Source organism: Ictalurus furcatus, chromosome 1 (assembly GCF_023375685.1).
Source record: "Ictalurus furcatus strain D&B chromosome 1, Billie_1.0, whole genome shotgun sequence".
NCBI classification, from domain to species: Eukaryota; Metazoa; Chordata; class Actinopteri; order Siluriformes; family Ictaluridae; genus Ictalurus; species Ictalurus furcatus.
Window position 1 is genome coordinate 4,046,737 of NC_071255.1, and position 19,280 is coordinate 4,066,016.

Here is a 19,280-nt window from a genome sequence, read left to right on the forward strand (position 1 = left end):
TGTTGTGGAACATCTAGGAAATAAGTAACCCAGGTAAGCAAACTAATTTTGGGTTAAGGTTTGGGTGCCAACATTCAGCCAATAGCCATTCTGTCCTATCACTTACGTAATAGCAACTATAAACACTCATTCTCTCATCAGTCTCTTTTCACTTTCTCTTGGAGTTAATAAGACAAAACAACAACAACAACAACAACAACAGCAACAAGAGAATGGAAAGTGCAAAATCCTGAAGACTTTCCCATGAAGGAAAACCTACTGGCAAATATACCAAGAGCTGACACGTCCATAAATAAAAATAAATTAATAAAAAACCCATAATAAACATCTCCATATCTCACCTCCACGCCATCCAAGAGAGGTCGGAACTCAGGACAGATGAACGCACTTCCTGCGTAGGCAGCGTCAATGTGCATCCATATCCCCTCTGCGTTACCTGTGGCAAAAGACAGTCCCTAATCACTGTGACTGCAACATAAAACCAAACGAGAGAACAGACAGAAGGCCACTTTTACTCACATATGGGTCCGAGCTCAGTGATGTGGTCAAATGCACATGACGCAGTCGTTCCCAGTGTGGCACAAAACTGGAGGGAAGGAAGGAGGAATTTTATAAAGAATTAAGGAATATATGAGAAACCCTTCACACGTGTCCATTTTATAAATAATATACAAACTGAACTGAACGCTTTAATACACTCTTCCATGCCAATTTCACTGAAAGACGTCAAACACGTTGGTTGTCTAAACACAACTAGGTGATTATTACATTTCATTTTCATTTAATTATGTGCATTATGAAAATAACAAATTTGACCATGCAGTATACAATGGAAAACGAGTACTCATTTTGATCCTAAGCATCGTCCATGCCGGACTCTCTAGTCCGATCTCCTGAGGTAAATGTCAGTCATGGTATTTGACTCACTGAAATAATCACTGAAGAATCATTTCCTTCTGTTGGATAACTTTGCGTCCTCTCATGTTCAAGTGCTTTTATTTCTAGCAAATTTCTTAACATGTGTAAATATTTGTATTAACATAAAAACATTCAACAGAAGAGACATAAACTGAGCAAGTTTCACAAACAAAGAATAAAGGGGTGGGGGGTGGGTCAATATTAATAGGAACAGTCAGTATCTGGTGGCCTCCAGCTGCTTTAAGTACTACAATGCATCTCATCCTCATTGGTCAATTCTTGCTGTGAGATGTTCCTCCACTCTTCCACCAAGGCATTTACAAGTTCTCGATCACGTCTGGAGGGACACATGGTCATGTGTAATTTTCCACTGCAAGAACGATCGGCTGTCCTTCCTGTCTCCCTGTAGCACCGTCTCAGGCGTCTTACATTACAGACATTGCAGTTTATTGCTCTGGACACATCTGCAGTCCTCATGCCTCCCTGCAGCAGGTCTATGGCATGTTCACGCAGGTGAGCAGGAACCCTAGACATCTTTCTTCTGGTGTTTGTCAGAGTCAGTAGAGCGGTCTCTTTACTGTCCTAAATTATTGTAACCGTGACCGTAATTATTGCCTCCCGCCTGTAATCTGTTCATGTCTTAAGGACTGTTCCACAGGTGCATGTGCAATAATTTTTATGGTTCATTGAACCAGCATGAAAAACATTATTTAAACCCTTTCCAATAAAGATCTGTAAAGCCTATTTGGATTTTACAAAATGATCTTTAAAATCCCGTCGCCTGAAAAAGGGACTTTTTTTTCTTTTTTCTTGCTGAGTTCATTTATTCGTATAATTTACAGTACAATCTGAATCTATTAGGTTTATATTCATTTTGCTACAGCACATAACCGACAATTTGATCAAATTGTAACGTTTACGGCGTTAGAAAAGCACTCTTAGCTAGCACTAGAAAATTCGCACCTGAAAATCTTATTTACACCAGCGTTTTTACAGCCACACTTCTGAAGATCATGTTATTTACAAAACGTTGGGGTTTTTTTTTTTGTGATTGTTGCGGCCAAAAATGCTCGATTTCTCTGCTGCGTTTATCAAAAAAGTTTTTTTTTTTTTTGAATTGGCGAAAATGTTCAAATCGCAATATCATCTTCTGCAGTGATGTTTGTTGGTAAACGAGACCTGTTCGCTGTACTCATGTTCTCCGCACGTGAACAGAACAGAACAGGGCTTTGGCTGAATGCATGTTGTGATGATGTCACATGACACGTCTTGGCCCAAATCTGCAAAAAATTTGCGGTAATATTGAAAGAAAAAAAAACAAAAAACGCAAACTCCTCCAAATATTGCGGAGTTAGCTTGATTTTGCGTCAAGTTCCGCGATTGTGTAATCCTGGAGTTGGACGGACGAGTTATAAAGTAAATAAAAACGTTATTGTCTACGTCGTTTTGATCGAAATATATTTACATTTTCTTGAAATTGAGTTTTCAAGATTAAAAGATTGCTTAGTACTTAAACTTTATGTTTTCTATCCATAAAAACGCTCATTATTATAATTTGCACAAATGTCTTGGTTCATTAGACATCTTAACCGATTGTCTCTTACTGTATATGGGTGGATTCGTACAGGTTTGCCTTTCTACTTACGTAGAAGGGAATGAGACCTGCTGCTTTGTCCTCCTCAATGACTTTCCTCATTTCCTCGCCCCTCACGGCGAACTTGCCGTCAGTGGGAAGTTTTTTCATATTCACGCCTCCTATTAGACCTGCTCTCTCCACGGATGAATGAGCCTGTGGGGTGAAGAACATTCAAAACTTTCCAAACCATTAACTAAAATATTCTCCTGACCAGAATCCCTGACAAAAATACACACACATGCAATGTTTTATTATAAAAAAATTTTTTTTTAAATAAAAACCCTTTTCTATCTAAACGTTCAAAACGTGTACGATATACCTTGATAATGTATCTTTATATAGAATTACATGTTATTAAAGCATCCTGGTTTGGTCTCTGTGAGGAAAGGGTGTGGTCAGGGTGGAGTTCAAGCACGAAGGAGGTAAACAAACCAAACCAGGAGTGTTCTTGGACATACTGTATAATTCTTTCTGTACGTGAATTCACACAGGCTCTGACCTGGTTTGACGTGTAGGCTACTAATTTAGACATGATGTGCACTTCGGTCCATTCAGGATGATCAGCTTGAACATGTTTCACGATTCTGGTGCGAGCGGCGAGAAGCGCTACTAAAGTTGCTTCACTAGCAGTTCCCTGCAATTGAAAAAAACAAAAAAAAAAACAAAAACAAAGAGAGAACCAGGAAGTGTTACTTAACATCTTAAACAATCCTATATTAATTCATACAAAAGGAAAGAGTACTGAAACGACAGAGCTACCACAGCTACATGTTGGGATCATTATTATTATTATTATTATTATACCCAGAAACGCTAGCCTTGCTAACCCATGAAAGGAGAGCTAACAACAGCGGTGTTGAGTAGCTCGCGTCCTTTAATTACTACGATAATCAAACGAAACCAACAACTGTCTAATACGTTAAATACTCACATATACATCATAAATTTCTGAGTAAGAAGATGGAACGTTTAGAATTATGGAAAAAAACAAAATGGCTGCTTTATCCAAAAATGCTAGCCAGAGCGGATTAGCACATTGTCACATGATCCCGATCCTATCTGATAGAAATGATACTTATTTAATAGATATGTTGGCATTATGCAGCCTTGAATATCCTAAAGTTTCATTTAAAGATGCTGAAACATAATTTCCATGTCACGTTTTACATTTCAGGCACTTTTCACATGCGGTTTCTTAAAAAGTCAGACGTCTTTTTTTTTTTTTTTTTGGCCCATATTTTTCATTTATTTTGTCATTTATATTCACATGATTTTTCATGATTCATTTAAATTTTGCATGATTAAATGTGAATTGTGAATTTAAAAAAAAAAAAAGTTTTTATTTATTTATTTACAAATATTGAATTTCTTTTCCAGTGATTTTCTCATCATACGTTTATTTTCACATGAATTTTTTTTAAACACATGATTACTGTGTGATTAAACTGAGATTTTTAACATTCATTTGTGTGATTTTAAAAAATTATTATTATTATTATTATTATTATTTTTTTTTTTTTTTTTACACATGATTCCTTACACAATTTATTCATTTCCAAGTGATTTTGTTTTTGGAAACTTTTTCGTTTTTATACACAATATTTTTTTAATTAATCATTTGATTTCACATGGGTTTAGTTTATTTTCACGTGATTTTTTTCATGATTTAAGTATTTTCAAATATGATTTTTTTACACGTTTATTTCCTTGTGTCATGATTTTATATGTTTTGTTTTCCCCCACATTTCCAAGGTCACAAGGTCGTCCCCCGCGGACCCCCCCCCCCCCCCCCATCTCTCATATTATCACACATGAAAAACAGATGATCAAATGGAATGCTTGTGATTTTCCATAAGGTTTGCTATAAAATATCTTAACAATGATAACCTTTATTACATAAAATGCCTCACAACTTTTAAGAGGACTTATTCAGCCATGATTTAGAAATGATTCAGTTCACACACACACACACACACACACACACACACACACACACACAATTACATCTGAAAAAAAGAAAGAAAGAAATATGAGGATGTAAAATATTTATGATGGTTTTTAAAAAAAATTTTCATGTACTTTTTAACATTATTATTATTTTTTAAATCTTGCAGGAATATTTAAGGCCAGATGACATCAGGACATTACACTTGTTGACGTTGGACAGAATTTTGAGATTCAAGCTAAAAGCCTAATTGAGAATTAGTCATTTCCTGGTATTGATCGCTGATGATTAATCAGCAAGTCTATTACAAAAGCACCAATGAAGGTGAGTGTACACACACACACACACACACACACACACACACCAATTCTCCATCAGTAAGTTGGGAGCTGCACCCAATTCAAGCACCACTGACACATATTGAATCAGCTGGCTGTGAGCCAGGCCTTTTCTTTGATCCCTCTCTTTTAGCAAAAAGCGCTCACGCACGCACACACGCACACACACACACCCACACACACACACACACACACCCCTTATTCCTACAGCAGAAGATGAGATGAGCGCTGCTTCGTGACACTAAACCTGACGACGACGTTTAACTATCTACAATCAGAGTGCTTTCTTTAGTAAAGGTTTGATCGAAGATTTTTAACACCCAGGAACAACTGGCCTACGTTTGACTTCAGGTGAAATTAAATCAGTCACCTATTATAACCGGGGTTAAACCAGAAGGTGTTGATTAATTTTCTGCATCAGCAGCTTGGACTTAGTACTTCCTGGTCACAGGTTTATCTTCATTATCATTTCAGCTCGTTCGCAGGGACTGGTATGGTGGACGTTCCACTGCTGTGGTACAACAGTAATAAAACAAGTTGTAATGATCGGCTATGATGATGTCATGTGAGGTCAAGGGGCGTGGTCGCCGCCCTGCTCTCTCTCTCTCTCTCTGTGTGACCTCCACATTGTGTGCTGACACGCGGTCTCATGTTAAGGTACCATTTTGGGGATGTTTTACTCGGTTAATCCTCTTTTAATGACCGACCTGTAACCATGCGTAAGCCTATGGTATCCTTCCATGTAATAAACAAAGTACAGCACTTTCACTTTGCGTCCAGCCGAGTTATATTAACTTTCCGGATTAACTTTTCCTTTATATCTAGCCGGATCCTTACAACGTGCGGGACGTGCCGTTATAGGAAAACAATCAACTTCATGCTGGTAAACGGAACTCTGCTTCTCATTGGGTGGCATTTCACCATCCTGCCATGGATTATTTTTCCTATAAAGGCATATTACTCACAAACAAGTATGCCACCTTTGTTGATTGCATTAGTGAATTGGCTTGTTCAGTAACAAAGATTTCCTTTATTTATGGAAGTGTATCGTATGGAAATTGTCGATACGATTTTAGGACCTTCATTTTAAAGCAAAGCTATGTAAATCTAAATCTGGATTTAATCCGTCGAGATTAAGCATTTTTCGCCTCAACAATCACGAATAAAATCGTATGGACTGGTTAAAAGTGGGGCGGACGGTGGCTTAGTGGTTTGCACGTTCACCTCACACCTCCAGGGTCGGGGGTTTGATTCCCACCGTGGCCATGCGTGTGCGGAGTTTGCATGTTCTCCCCGTGCTCTGGGGGTTTCCCCCGGGTACTCCGGTTTCCTCCCCCAGTCCAAAGACATGCATGGTAGGCTGATTGGCGTGTCTAAAGTGTCTGTAGTGTATGAATGAGTGTGTATGTGATTGTGCCCTGCGATGGATTGGCACCCTGTCCAGGGTGTACCCCGCCTTGTCCCCCATGCTCCCTGGGATAGGCTCCAGGTTTCCTCGTGACCCTGAAGAAGGAGTAAGCGGTATAGAAGATGGATGGATGGATGGTTAAAAGTGTCATTATAAATAAAAACGGAATTGAATTTAATAAGGTTTAATACCACTTCCAGCAAGTTCCTAAACTCATCCCTATTCATATTAGCAAATCAATATCATGCCACAAACAAACAAAAAGTTCTGTATAACCAATCATGTATCGGTCTAACCTGACCTCTAATATTCATATGATGATAAATAACTCAAGGACGTGAAATAATCAGGGAAGAATAAATCCCTGTTGCCAAAGGTCATCACTTAACAGTTAACATTGAGGCAAACACTGAAGCGTGTAGCATGGAGCATAACACACATCAGCCTGACGTTATTTACATGTAAATTTAATCACCACTCCTGCCACTCTCTGACCATCTCTGTCATCAAGCATCATGTACAGCCCCAACCCCCTCAGTCACACAGACAGGAAGTGAGGGCTGTTTGTTACCATAGTGAACATCACTGAAAAGGACAAAACACAAGCTGGAGGAGGAGAACACACACTCACGCACCACAATAAAAAGATCCGTCATCCAGACGGATCCAGGTGCGTGACGTCTAACTCGGACATTAAGGTAAATTGCGCTCATCTCATGCCGCCGTGACTCGTCTACAGCTGACGCGGTAAAAGCCAATTTACAGCAGACGGAAAAACAAATTGTTTTTCGAGTGAGCAGACACCGTTTTCCAGCGCACGCTCTTGATGGATTTCTTCAGGGCGGGTAAAAGGAGAGCGTCTGCTGGGTCCTCGGTGTCACAATCAAACAAGGTGTTAAGGGAAAGTGGCTCGAGGCGAAACAGAGTTGATTTGGAGATTAGGAAACAAACACGTGGAGAGTATGCTGTGCTAGGGAAATAATCAATGACAGGGTGGCGTGATGCAGAGCAAATGTTACCACCGCAAAGTTGATTATCTTCCAGTCACAACACGCTCCGTGTTTACAGAGGAATGACACACACGCTTTATCCGTTCAAACCGGACTGTTATAAACCATTATGAAACAGTCAATTCCTAGTGTCTCTCTCTCTGTGTCCCCCTCTCTGCATATCTCTCTACATGCCCGTCTGTCTTTCCCTATCTCTCTCTCTCTCTCTCTCTCTCTCTCTCTCTGTCTCTGTCTCTCTATCTGCCTGCCTGTCTGTCTCTCTCTCTCTGCCTATCTCTCTCTGCCCCCTCTCTCTATCTGCTTGCCTATCTGTCTGTCTCTCTCTCTGCCTGCCTATCTGTCTGTCTCTCTCTCTGCCCCTCTCTCTCTCTGCCCCTCTCTCTCTCTGCCCCGCTCTCTCTCTGCCTGCCTGTCTGTCTCTCTCTCTCTGCCCCCCCCCCACTCTGCCTGCCTATCTGTCTGTCTCTCTCTCTGCCCCGCTCTCTGCCTGCCTGACTGTCCCTCTCTCTCTCTCTCTCTGCCTATCTCTCTTTTGCTCTCTCTGCCCCTCTCTCTCTCGCTCTCTCTGCCCCTCTCTCTCTCTTTCTGCCTGCCTGTCTATCTGTCTCTCTCTCTTACACTGCCTGCCTGCCTGTCTCTCTCTCTCTCTCTGCCTCTCTCTCTCTCTGTTTACCTGTCTCTCTCTCTTTCTGTCTCTTTCTGCCTGTCTGTCTCTCTTTGCATCTCTCTCTTTATCTGTCTGCCTCTCTGAGCCTGTCTCTTTCTGTAACTTTGGCTGTATCTCTCTCCTCTCTGAAAAAAAAAAATCAGTTTGTCATGTTACCGAGAATCCACAAAGCTTCTGAGTGTTACAAAGCAGTTATACAAGTTAAACGTCTCCTTTACCATATCAACAAGCACAAACACGGAGCATCCGCCATTAAAAGTCCCTGTGTAAGTGATTATAAAAACAACGATGCATTAGAACAAGCGGATTAATGTAAATCTGTGATCTACCATGCAGTTGGAACTACAGTCACAGCTGCTGTTATAGAAAATGAATCAACACATCCTGTTGTTGTAGCCCATCCCCCTCAAGGTGTGACGCGTTGCATACTCCGAGATGCTTTTCTGCTCACCACGGTTGTAAAGAGTGATCGATTGATTTGCCACAGCTTTCCAATCAGCTTGAACCAGTCCTGCCATTCTGATTTTTATATTCTGGACATTTACTAACGTAATAGCAAACGTAATATCATATTAAACTATTTCTACTTTCTCTAAACTAAAGGTTTGAATTTAATAGCACATACCTTAATTGCAAGACTCTTATGAACGTCTCTTGTGGCAAAAAGTTGAATATCACTGCTTCAGAATTTCCACGATAAAGGTTTAAAGTGTTGAGTCCTCCTTGAGCATAACTTTAATAACTTTTCTCTGAAGTATCCTTGAAGTTTTGGGCGCTCACCTGAATCACACCTCCTCCTTTGCCCTCCGTTCCTGCTAGAAACTCCTCGGGCAGCTTCAGCATTTTCCCCAGCCAGTCCAGCATCACTGTCTCCAGCTCAGTACAGGCCGGACTCGCAGCCTGAGACACAACAGACCACGCATCAGGAAGGAGGAAGTTAAAAATAAATAAATAAGTAATAAAAAAAGACAACAGAAGCATGGATTGATGTATGGATGGATGTCATAAATAAAAAAGAAAATACAATACAACTCGTGAACATTTACAGAGATGACAAATCTGCTGTGAAAGAAAGAAAGAAAACAAAGAAAAAAAACCATGGATGGATGGATTGATGATAGTGGAAAAAAGGTAAATACCCAGGTGAACCCAAGGCAGCCGATTCCCCCTGACAGCATGTCTGCTAGTAATGCGGGGAAAGAGTTGGCACAAGGGAAGTAGGCGAAGAAGTACGGGCTGTGCCAGTGGGTGACCTGAAAGAAATAAAGTCATTCCAAGATATGAAGAAATCTGTTTATCATTTGGAAAAACAACAACCAATCCTGAAATAACCTTCCAGTTCTGTAACAAAATACTTCAGTACATTACAACAACAATGAATACATTTCATTGGTTTTTAAATAATGGACTCCAGCGTCCAATGTTACTTTAGCTGGAGGGATGGATGGATGGATGTAAATGGTCTGCACTTATATAGCGCTTTTATCCAAAGCGCTTTACACTGGTTCTCATTTACCCATTCACACACACACACTCACACACCAATGGTAGCAGAGATGCTATGCAAGGTGCTAACTTGCCATCGGGAACAACTTGGGGTTCAGTGTCTACCCCAAGGACACTTCGGTATGTGGAGTCACGTGGGAATCAAACCGCCAACCCTACGATTAGTGTACAACCCGCTCTACCACCTGATCCACAGCCGCCCCAGTGTATTGCCCCTGCGTATCTATGGATAGGTGGGTGAATGGATGGATCTATGGATGAATGGATTGATTGATGGAAGGAGAGGCGATTGGATGGATTGATGGATGGAAGGATTCGTTTTTAGATGGATGGCAACGGCATACCCAAGGTAAGAGTTTGTACACAATTGCTTGTGTGAGAAAGAAAGAAAGATGGACAGATTGATAGTGGCTGGATGGATTGATAGTTTAATAGATTAACGCAAGGATGGATGGATGGATGAATGGACAGATAGATGGATGGATTTCTAGATGGATGGCAAAGACATAACCAAGAAGTCATTGCAGCTCCTTGTTGAAGGAAGGAAGAAACATGGATTGAAGGATGGACGGTTGGATGGATGAATTTCTGCGTGGGTGGTTGAGGAATAACCGAGGGAAAATCAATCCATCCTTCAATTAATCAAGCCATCCATCCTTTCATCAATCCATCCATCAAGAAAGAAAGAAAGAAGGTGATGGTTGGTTGATAATACATACTGTAGACTAATTGAAATCTAATCACTGTATTCTTCTTAAGCTTCCTTAGTTTAGTTGCCACTGCTTCACTGTTCATGTCGACATGAAATGCTAATATTAAATTCTTCAAATGAATGACATCACTCTTTCTTTCCGCCCTTGTTTAAAACTAATTCCATGCGTGTGAGAGAAAGGCAGCATGGGTCCGTACAGGAATTTCCCAATATGAGTCATTAATAAGGTTTAATGTGCACCAACAAAGGTACCTGAAACAGCTCCAAGGGAAACAATATTTAAATCAGGACTAAATGGAAAGCCAACACTAACGGAACTGACTGAAGTAGTGTGTAAAATACCCCATGCTGTGTTTTATTGTCTTCCAGTGATTTAATATTTCACTGAAACTGTAGTTTTGAACATCCTTCACGTGTGCTTTTTGCATAATGTTACTCCATGTGTTGCAAATTTAGTGTATATTTTTCTTTTTTTCCCCATCAGTACAGCACTTTATTTAAACCAAGACCGTGAAAGAAAAAAATCAAAGTCTTCCCAGTGAATCTGCTCAACCAAAGAGAAGAAACACTGAAAACTATCCAATTTAAAAGAACCATATAACCTCTTTAGTCGATATATATACTGTTCTTAATAGTTATCCTATATCCTATACGACTCCGGACTGTATTCAGAGTTGGCGATGTAAGGTTCTAAAGTTATGTAAATATTTATGTTGTGGAAAGTTATGCGTATTCAGTGTCAGGTTACGCAGCTACTTTTAGATTGTTAAAACTACCTGAATGTTATCATTATACACTGTTGATAACATCCTGTTGTAAAGAAGAAATGATACTAAATGAGACTTAGTCAGATGATTAAAAAAACAACTACCAAAACCAGTATTTCTCCAAACCTGTGGAAATATAAATCATTATGAATGTCACTCTTTACACCAAAATGCTAACATGGCCAACACTAAACACAAACTAAATGGGACCAATGATCATGACTCAATAGCAGCAGTGCTAAAAAAATAAAATAAAAAAAGAACAAGACTCACCCCAGGCATGATGACCCGCTCGATGTCCTTAAGCACGTCTTCATACGTCTCTGGCTCATCAGGAGCCACATCAGGAATAAGTGCTCGTAGGTAGCCAGGCTGTACTTCAGGGTAAACCGGCCTTTTCTCAATGTTCTCCAGGTAGTCGGCTATATAGTCCACCATCTCCTTCCCTCGCTTACGGAACTCTGCAATGTCCATCTTCACACCTGGAGAGGTGGTGTTTGAGATTTTGTAAATATAGGCTTTCATACAGAATATGTGCTAACTGTAATCATAAACATTTCTAGCTTTTCGTACAAACTTGAGTCTTAGGGAATAGTATACCTTGCGTCATTGTTAATCTTTGATCTAAATTGTCCTCTTTCTGAGGAAACGGTACGATTTCGGAACCTTTTCTACGGATATCACGACTGGTTTAACAGAACAAACCAATTTTGAGTTTACAAAAGAAGAAACAGTCTCAAAAATGCAGTCTGAAGGCAGTCTTCGAAAACGGACTGACAATTTGTTTACCATTTCTTCCATGTAAATACAGCTTCCTTTCAAAATTAGTAACTTTTTAAAAAAATAGCCTTACATTTAGCAAGCAGATTGTGGCATCATGGCTACTACTAAAACAATGAAAAATGTTCAAAATGCTGGGGGATCGGTCAAGATACCACAGGTAGAAATGGCAATACTGGTCACATGAATATTATTTTTTATTTGTAGATTTTTTGATAAATTGCATCTATAACATGTCTTCTCTTAAACTGTAGTAATAAAAATATACTCAAAATATACTCTAAACTCTAAATGTATTTCACTGTTTTTGTGCACTATGGAATCTGAAACTTGCGTGTCATTGCATTTTTATTGTATTGCATTTTTATTGTATTGCATTTTAAAACTGTTTCCTCCAATTATTTTTTCCATATTCAGAACAACAACCTTTTTCCTAAATTGACGTGCAAATCATGAAATAGTACTTGTTCATTCCAGTCCCGACTGAGCGGGGTATAAATTTACCAAATTTTTGATTACTGTAAACTTAATTTTGTCTTTTTTTTTTTTTTTTTTGGTGTTATCTTGATGAAAAAATAAAGAAACTATTTTCCAACACATTGTTCTGGAAAAGTCTTTCTCTTGAGATCATCTTTATGCTGCACTCAATATTTTAATTCGAACACAATCAAAAGACTGGGTTGTTGGTTTTACTAACTATGCAAATGTTTGCATTTAAATCTCATTGACATAAATAAACATTAACATTTGAAAAAGTTTTTATATATATATATATATATATATATATATATATATATATATATATATATATATGTATTTAACAAAAAATGTTATATATATATATATTTATTTATTTTTAATAAAAATATATATTACATATAGTTCTATTTATACAATTCTTCAACAACTCCCTAGCTCCAAGGTCGGTTCTGACTTGTCTGACTTAACTGTCGTTAAGTTTGCGGTGTGTATTTATACCGCAGGCTATCACACCCAGGCATACTCAATTCACCTGAAACTACAACCAGGCATCCTCAACTAATTTTGAGTCATCAGTGTCAACAGATAATGTCCTGATCAGTGTCATGTAAGCAATAAATCACTATGGGGTGTGCAAACTCAGGAGCATGAGTAGGACCACTTTTTCTGAACTGCTGGCCTTTTCACAAGTACCAAATTTCTTAGGTAAATGCTCGTCCAAAACAATTTGCGAATAAATACATTCGGTATCCAGCTTGATCAACGAGGCCCACTGTTGTGAAACATCCATGAAACAAATGAATTCCTGTTATCACTTACTTTATAACAGCTACTGTAAACAGCCATAATCAGTTGTTCACTCCCCAGCCTCTTTTTTCTTTCTCTTGAATTTAATAAGGAAGAAATAACTTGTTGAAGAAACTGCAAACTTACTGTTACAAAGCACTGACACTGGAGTCTGGAGGTACTGGAGCGCTGTTGTGTAAGGATGAATAACCTCGACTAATTTCTGAGCATTTCTCCTCAAGATTCTCCTCACTGAATGCTACATGAATCTTTTCATGAACAAGTAACTTACAGCTTGTGTACATTACTAGGGATTTCATCTTCATCCTGTAATTGAAACAGTACTGCTCCAATCCTCGGGTAGAAGTACAGCGCTTACTCACTTTCTAATTTCCATATTCTTACCTATGCGTCTTAACAGAAAACTTTTAACTCCGTATATTTTTATTTTAACCTTCAAAATACTTATTACAAATCTCAAACCACATGAGATCTCTCTATTTCTTTCTTATTTATTTATTTATTTTTTAACAATTCCTTTCCTATTATTCAAAATCCCTTTTGATCTTTTGCTGGCGTTACTGATTCTTACAGGATGTGATGTCTCATTTGCCTCCCATGTAAAAATGTAATACCGGCCTTTAAAATTCACTATCAAATCTAAAGGAGTATATTAACTATAAGTTTTTAAGCTTGTTAATTACTCAGCTTGTTAAATTTTGTAAATCAGTAGGCCTATATTAAATGGGCGAGCTAGTTACATTTTGTTTTTTGTTACGAACGTGATCTTAATATCCGTCTTTAAAATTCACCATCAAATTTAAATCAGTACGTTACGGTAAGCTAACTGGTTTGCAATTTCGCTCGTTAAATTAGCTGGATAGTTTAATGTAAATTAGTTTAAATTAGCTGGTAAATGATAACCCCAGCTTGATTCGTGGCCTGAACACTGAACATGACCGTAAACAGATACTGCAAGAAGTACTACACATTGTTCTTTAAATCAATTTAAAAGAAATGATATCATTGGCAAAAAGGAATAAAACACTTTTCTGTTGGGGAAAATATGGATTATTTTCCTAGAACAAGCCACGTGCACACCTCAATAATGTTCTTTTATTATATCATTATATTGTCAATCAAAAGTCACAGCTTTTCTCGAACTCCTCACTTAAACAATTGTGAAACTTCCCTAAAATGCAGGGAATACTCTGAAGGAGTGATGACGCTGGTGAATAATCTCCTAAGCTCTGCTGTCTCCACTACTCTCAAGTAAACACTTTCTAATCCACATTAATACACACTAATGCAGGCATGTGTGTGTGTGTGTGTGTGTGAGTGAGAGAGAGAGAGAGAGGTCATCAGCTCAGGCACAGGGCTACAGGTCTATTTGATTACATGATGGCAAATAGTGTTAATGCTCTTAAACCCCTCCACTCTTACACAAAAGGACCCGTGACTCCCCAGTTTTACATATAATATATACGCACACACACATATATATATGAATGTGTATACACATATATATATATATATATATATATATACACACACACATACATACGGAGAGAGAGAGGGAGAGTGAGAGAGAGAGAGAGAGAGATAGATAGATCCACATACATACATATACACATACACCTTCCTATAATTGAATGAGTGCTAATCTAGTACAGTATCCATTCACCTCTAATCAAGGGGTTGTTTTTCTCTTTCTGTGAAGCCCATAGTGTTTATAAAGCTTTATGCCTATGCTTCTAATCTTTATTAGCAGTATTTGAAAGCCTTTAAACAATATAGAACACTTTACAAAGCATTTTCTTTAGGAGATTACAGAAGCAATGCAGATGCAGTGTTTAGTTAAGAATAAGCACTATTATAATAAATTATGCATTCAGGTTCATAGGAAGTGTTGCCGAGTAATTTCTATAGCCATACACAGATGTTTATACTCACACACACACACACACACACACACACACACACACACACACACACACACAAGCCAATAAGTTCAGTACACATGTACCTTGTTTTTTTTTTTTTTTACTGAGCACTTTTCCACACTGCAATTGAACCTTGCTCTCTAACCTGATCATTCAACAAGTGTGATCTCTCGCACTCTCTCTCTCTCTCTCTCTCTCTCTCTCACGCACACACACACACAGTCTCATACGAATAGAGGTTTGCTTTTGCTGCACTTGACCAGGCAACAGTGTACTTACAGTATCAGTCAAAAAAAGGCAGTCCTCCTCCTCCTCCTCTGTGTTCACTCACACCCTTTTCAATGTGGAAAATACACATACACACTCACGCACACACACCTACACACTCATACACACACACATACAGAGTACACCCTCATCCAGAGCAGAATGGCATACAGGAGCCCGCGTCTTTATCTGCTGAGCGCACCTTTCAGTCAGCCAATCAGAGTGCGGCACTGCACGGCAGGAAAAGCTGATTCACAAGGAGTTAACGAGATCCATTTTCCATCTGCATACATATAAACGCAACATTTTATTCCATCCCTTATTTTATTTTATATTTAAACAATGATAAATAATGATCAATTCATAGCATATAAAAGCATACAAGTTCATAAAGCATTTAAAATACTGGAAATATTACATGTGAAGTTTTTAGACAAACAAAATTTTCCATAATAGAAATTATTTAACAGACTTTTGCCAAGACTGAAAAATTTGAAAAAGCACCATCAGATTCTTAGTAATGAATTCATAGATAGAATTAGATAGATAGAATTCATTAAAAAAAAACAAAAAAAAAAACAAACCAAGCATCTATATCTAAATGCTTTTGCTTTTCAGTGCTTACAAATACAGATGTGTGTTTTAAAGGAACATATTTCATTGTTAAGAATTCACCAGCCTTTGCAATCATTTCTATTCTAATAAATTTCTCTTATTAGCTTTTTTGATTGGCCTCATTCAAAATTAAGGATGTACAAAATGATCTAAGGTCATTAACGTAGTGCTTTGTCTTTGGGGCTCCAGTTTTTCATATTTGACTTGTTTTTGCCCATCATTTTAAAAAGAATTATTGCTAATTTATGTATAAACACAGTTTGCTCCAGTTTTTACACCATTTTACAAATGCTGGAGCATATTCCTAGTGAACTTTTTTCTGTAATATATTATTAATAATGATCTGTCTCAGTATGCCTTACTCGGTAGATCTCTAAAAGCATGACTATTTCAGATTCCCTTATCGCAATATACCACCACGCCCATAAACAACTAAAATCATGAATCTTTACATTGATATTGGTGCATTTATTTTATTTTTTGCCATTGTTCATCTAAAAATGTTCTTCATATTTTCACTCTCAAAAACAGCTGTAGTAGGATCTTTGTAGTCCATTAGGTTGAATATTTATAGTTTGTATCTGTCATGCTTTTTTTTTTATTTTTTTTTTTAGAAGGGGATTTTTATTTTTGTTTAATAAACTATGAAATGCTAGGCACTCCTAGCATTTAGTAGTTCATTAAACAATGAAAAAATATAGTATTGGATGACTTGATTTAAAAGTACAATAAGCAATTTTACAATAAGCAAGCAGTTTGCTTAACCATCCAGCATTTAAAGCTCACCTATTATGGTATTGAAACGTACCTAATTTTGTTTAAGAGGTCATGTACATGCCTCCAAGGTCAAAAACACTTAAATGGGTCATCATTCAAATTGCAGCATTAGCTTATTTCCCCCAGCGTCACAAACGACTTGTTAAATGATCTGTTCTGAAGTATTCATTGTAAACTCCTCCTTTCAGAGAGCATACTCTGCTCTGATTGGTCAGATGTCCCAGTCTGTCGTGATTAGTCATCTGTTCGCGAGAATGAAAACCAGAGGCGGGGTTTTGTGCGTAGGTTTGTACAGGAAGTGAGTCTGGAATCACTAACGACTCGTTTCAGGTGTTCAGAATCGGTTCTTTCTTTTGAGAGTCAATAACTCCGGTTGTCGTTCGCTTTGATTTTGATACTTTGCAGACGTTTTACATTCATAAACAGCTCTATAACACACTACATGAAAGGAAATATTTGAAAAACCATAATAGGTGCACTTTAATGTTGACTTCTTGTAAAGAGATTCCATAATATACCAAAGAAGTGTACATATGTTCATCTAGTGAGGGTCTAATCTTCTATTCCAATTTCATTTGTAGGGTGTAAATCCCTCTCCCTGACTTTTCTGTCCTTGTTTAGCAGCTAGAAAGAAGCCTTTCATTCATTTGTGTTGAGAGTGCACAGGACTCTGTTCTAGTAATTGCCTGCCATCTAGTGGTCAAGGTTGAGATTTACACCAACCACAAGCAACGATTTAACAAAAAAAGCACACATTCCATAATGTAAACAACAATGAAATAATATTATTAATTAACTTATTCTGATACATTATCATTTCTAATGTAACAACAACAACAACAACAACAACAACACACAGGAGGCACACAGGAACTTCTATGGTAGATGCTCCACATAATCTAATACTAATAATAAACAAATGTAAAAATCTGTTATCTAACCAAGAAAAAACATCGAATCATTTTTGGAAGAGACGTTTATTTAACATTCTGGAAGAAGTGTCCAGTGGCAGTACCTTCAGTAACACTCGGTATGTTATTGTTTTGTCCTATTAGTCTCAGTGTGAGTGGTGATGGAACACTAAATTTACCTACAAGTGGATATGAAGTACAATGTCCATTAATACATTAAAAAAAATGAAATCATTGGCAAATTGTTGTGCTATAAGTGGAAGAAACACTTCAAGATGTGCAGTTATAGAAAAAAGGTCCAGTTCAGGGTTTGCAATGGGGCACATGATTTATCCCATTGTTGATTATTTCCCACAAGACCCCAAGTACTGATGTTGACTTCAATTCTTTGTTCACAGCAAATGAAATATTCTGATTCTGAAACCTAAGACTAAAATTAGTTTCAACATGTATTTTAATCATATTCTAAATGGGACAAATGACGATCAAATCTAAGTTTTCCCACTAGAGAGCAGCACTAATATTAATGTTAACCTAGCATAAGTGCAGTTGATCCTAGGATTTGACCAGTCTCTTTGCCTAGTTCACACATGCACACCATCCTCCTATCCTTACACAAGAAAATCCAGAAGGCAGATAGAGATAGATAGATAGAGAGAGAGAGAGAGAGAGAGAGAGAGAGAGAGAGAAATTGTATTACAAAAACTCTACGTCAGTAAAAGAGATAGCTTTCCCACCTCAGATGTACACCAAGCAACAGTACGTAACCAGAGAGGCAAATGTCCAGTATGATGAACTGCTTATCATTAAGTAGTACTATATTTTTACCAACCAAAGAGACCAGAGTGCCGTCCACTTGGTATCCATCAGCTCTCAATACCAAAGTTTGCGAATCCACAGGTCATAGTACACACAAATTAAGGTGCTGTGATGCAAAAGTAACTGCTACTTGAAGAAAATGGATGTCAGTCATGTCCTACAACCTTTCCCCCGTCAGTGAATTGCCCTTTCCGCCAAAGCAAGGGACCAAAAATGATAAATGCTGAAGCTAAACTGTAGGCATGGGCACATCTGCTCATAGATAATGATGTGGCATTAGGTGTGAACACACTTGCTTACCCACAGTCAAATGTCCTGCATTGTGTATTCCTACACATAACCTTCAAATTGCCTTCTTCAAGAGAAAGCCTGTTCATTACCTATTGTCCCACAGGGAGGAATTGTTAATGGAAGATTAGGGGTGCCACCCTGGCAGCTCCCATTGCTCGGGAACCTGCTGTCCCAGGCTCATGTGCAAATATCTCATCACCAATTACAGAATTTGTTTGCCATTGCTTCATGCCTGGCACAGTTTAACAGGACTTCTGGCATTCAAAACCCTCTCATATGCTACTTTATAAAAGATAAATGTCTTTTGACCTGGCTTCAAAGCATTTGATCATATTGTGGGATCTATCCCAGTTTTTGGATGTGCTCTTGACATCACTCAGAGTTAGCCTCACACATTTTGGCAAACCCCTGAGCTTCGCACTTTGGCTCAGTAGTTTGGTACCAAATAATCTTCATATTACCTCTCTCATCTTACAGATATGATGACTTTTAGTTCTACAGCTTTTTGTGTCTTGACCTGTTCCTCTTTAGGAAAAGCCTATTTTGTCCCAACACTTGCCCCATTGGATGGTAGAAGTTTAGCATTGGGTTTAGGTTGTGGTTTACAGTTCCATGATGGCTTATTTCATATAAGGCATGTCTATCTCTTAAGCCTTTTCCATCTTGACACACATTTATTATCCCCAAACATTGCTTCATCCTGG

The 19,280-nt window shown here is 38.1% G+C and overlaps 1 protein-coding gene across 1 annotated transcript in view; it reads right to left on the minus strand.

Moving 5' to 3' along the window:
• Positions 1-15,338, minus strand: part of ddc (dopa decarboxylase) — a 27,156-nt gene extending 11,818 nt beyond the window's left edge. Inside the window, exons 1-8 of the mRNA XM_053620700.1 lie at positions 15,176-15,338; positions 11,181-11,389; positions 9,062-9,175; positions 8,703-8,822; positions 3,054-3,188; positions 2,564-2,707; positions 520-586; positions 342-436 (exon numbers count right to left, since the gene is read on the minus strand). Of these exons, the coding sequence (XP_053476675.1) occupies positions 342-436; positions 520-586; positions 2,564-2,707; positions 3,054-3,188; positions 8,703-8,822; positions 9,062-9,175; positions 11,181-11,381 (876 nt within the window). The 5' untranslated portion in view covers positions 11,382-11,389; positions 15,176-15,338. The remainder of the gene's footprint in view (positions 1-341; positions 437-519; positions 587-2,563; positions 2,708-3,053; positions 3,189-8,702; positions 8,823-9,061; positions 9,176-11,180; positions 11,390-15,175) is intronic.
• Between the last annotated feature and the right edge of the window lie 3,942 nt (positions 15,339-19,280).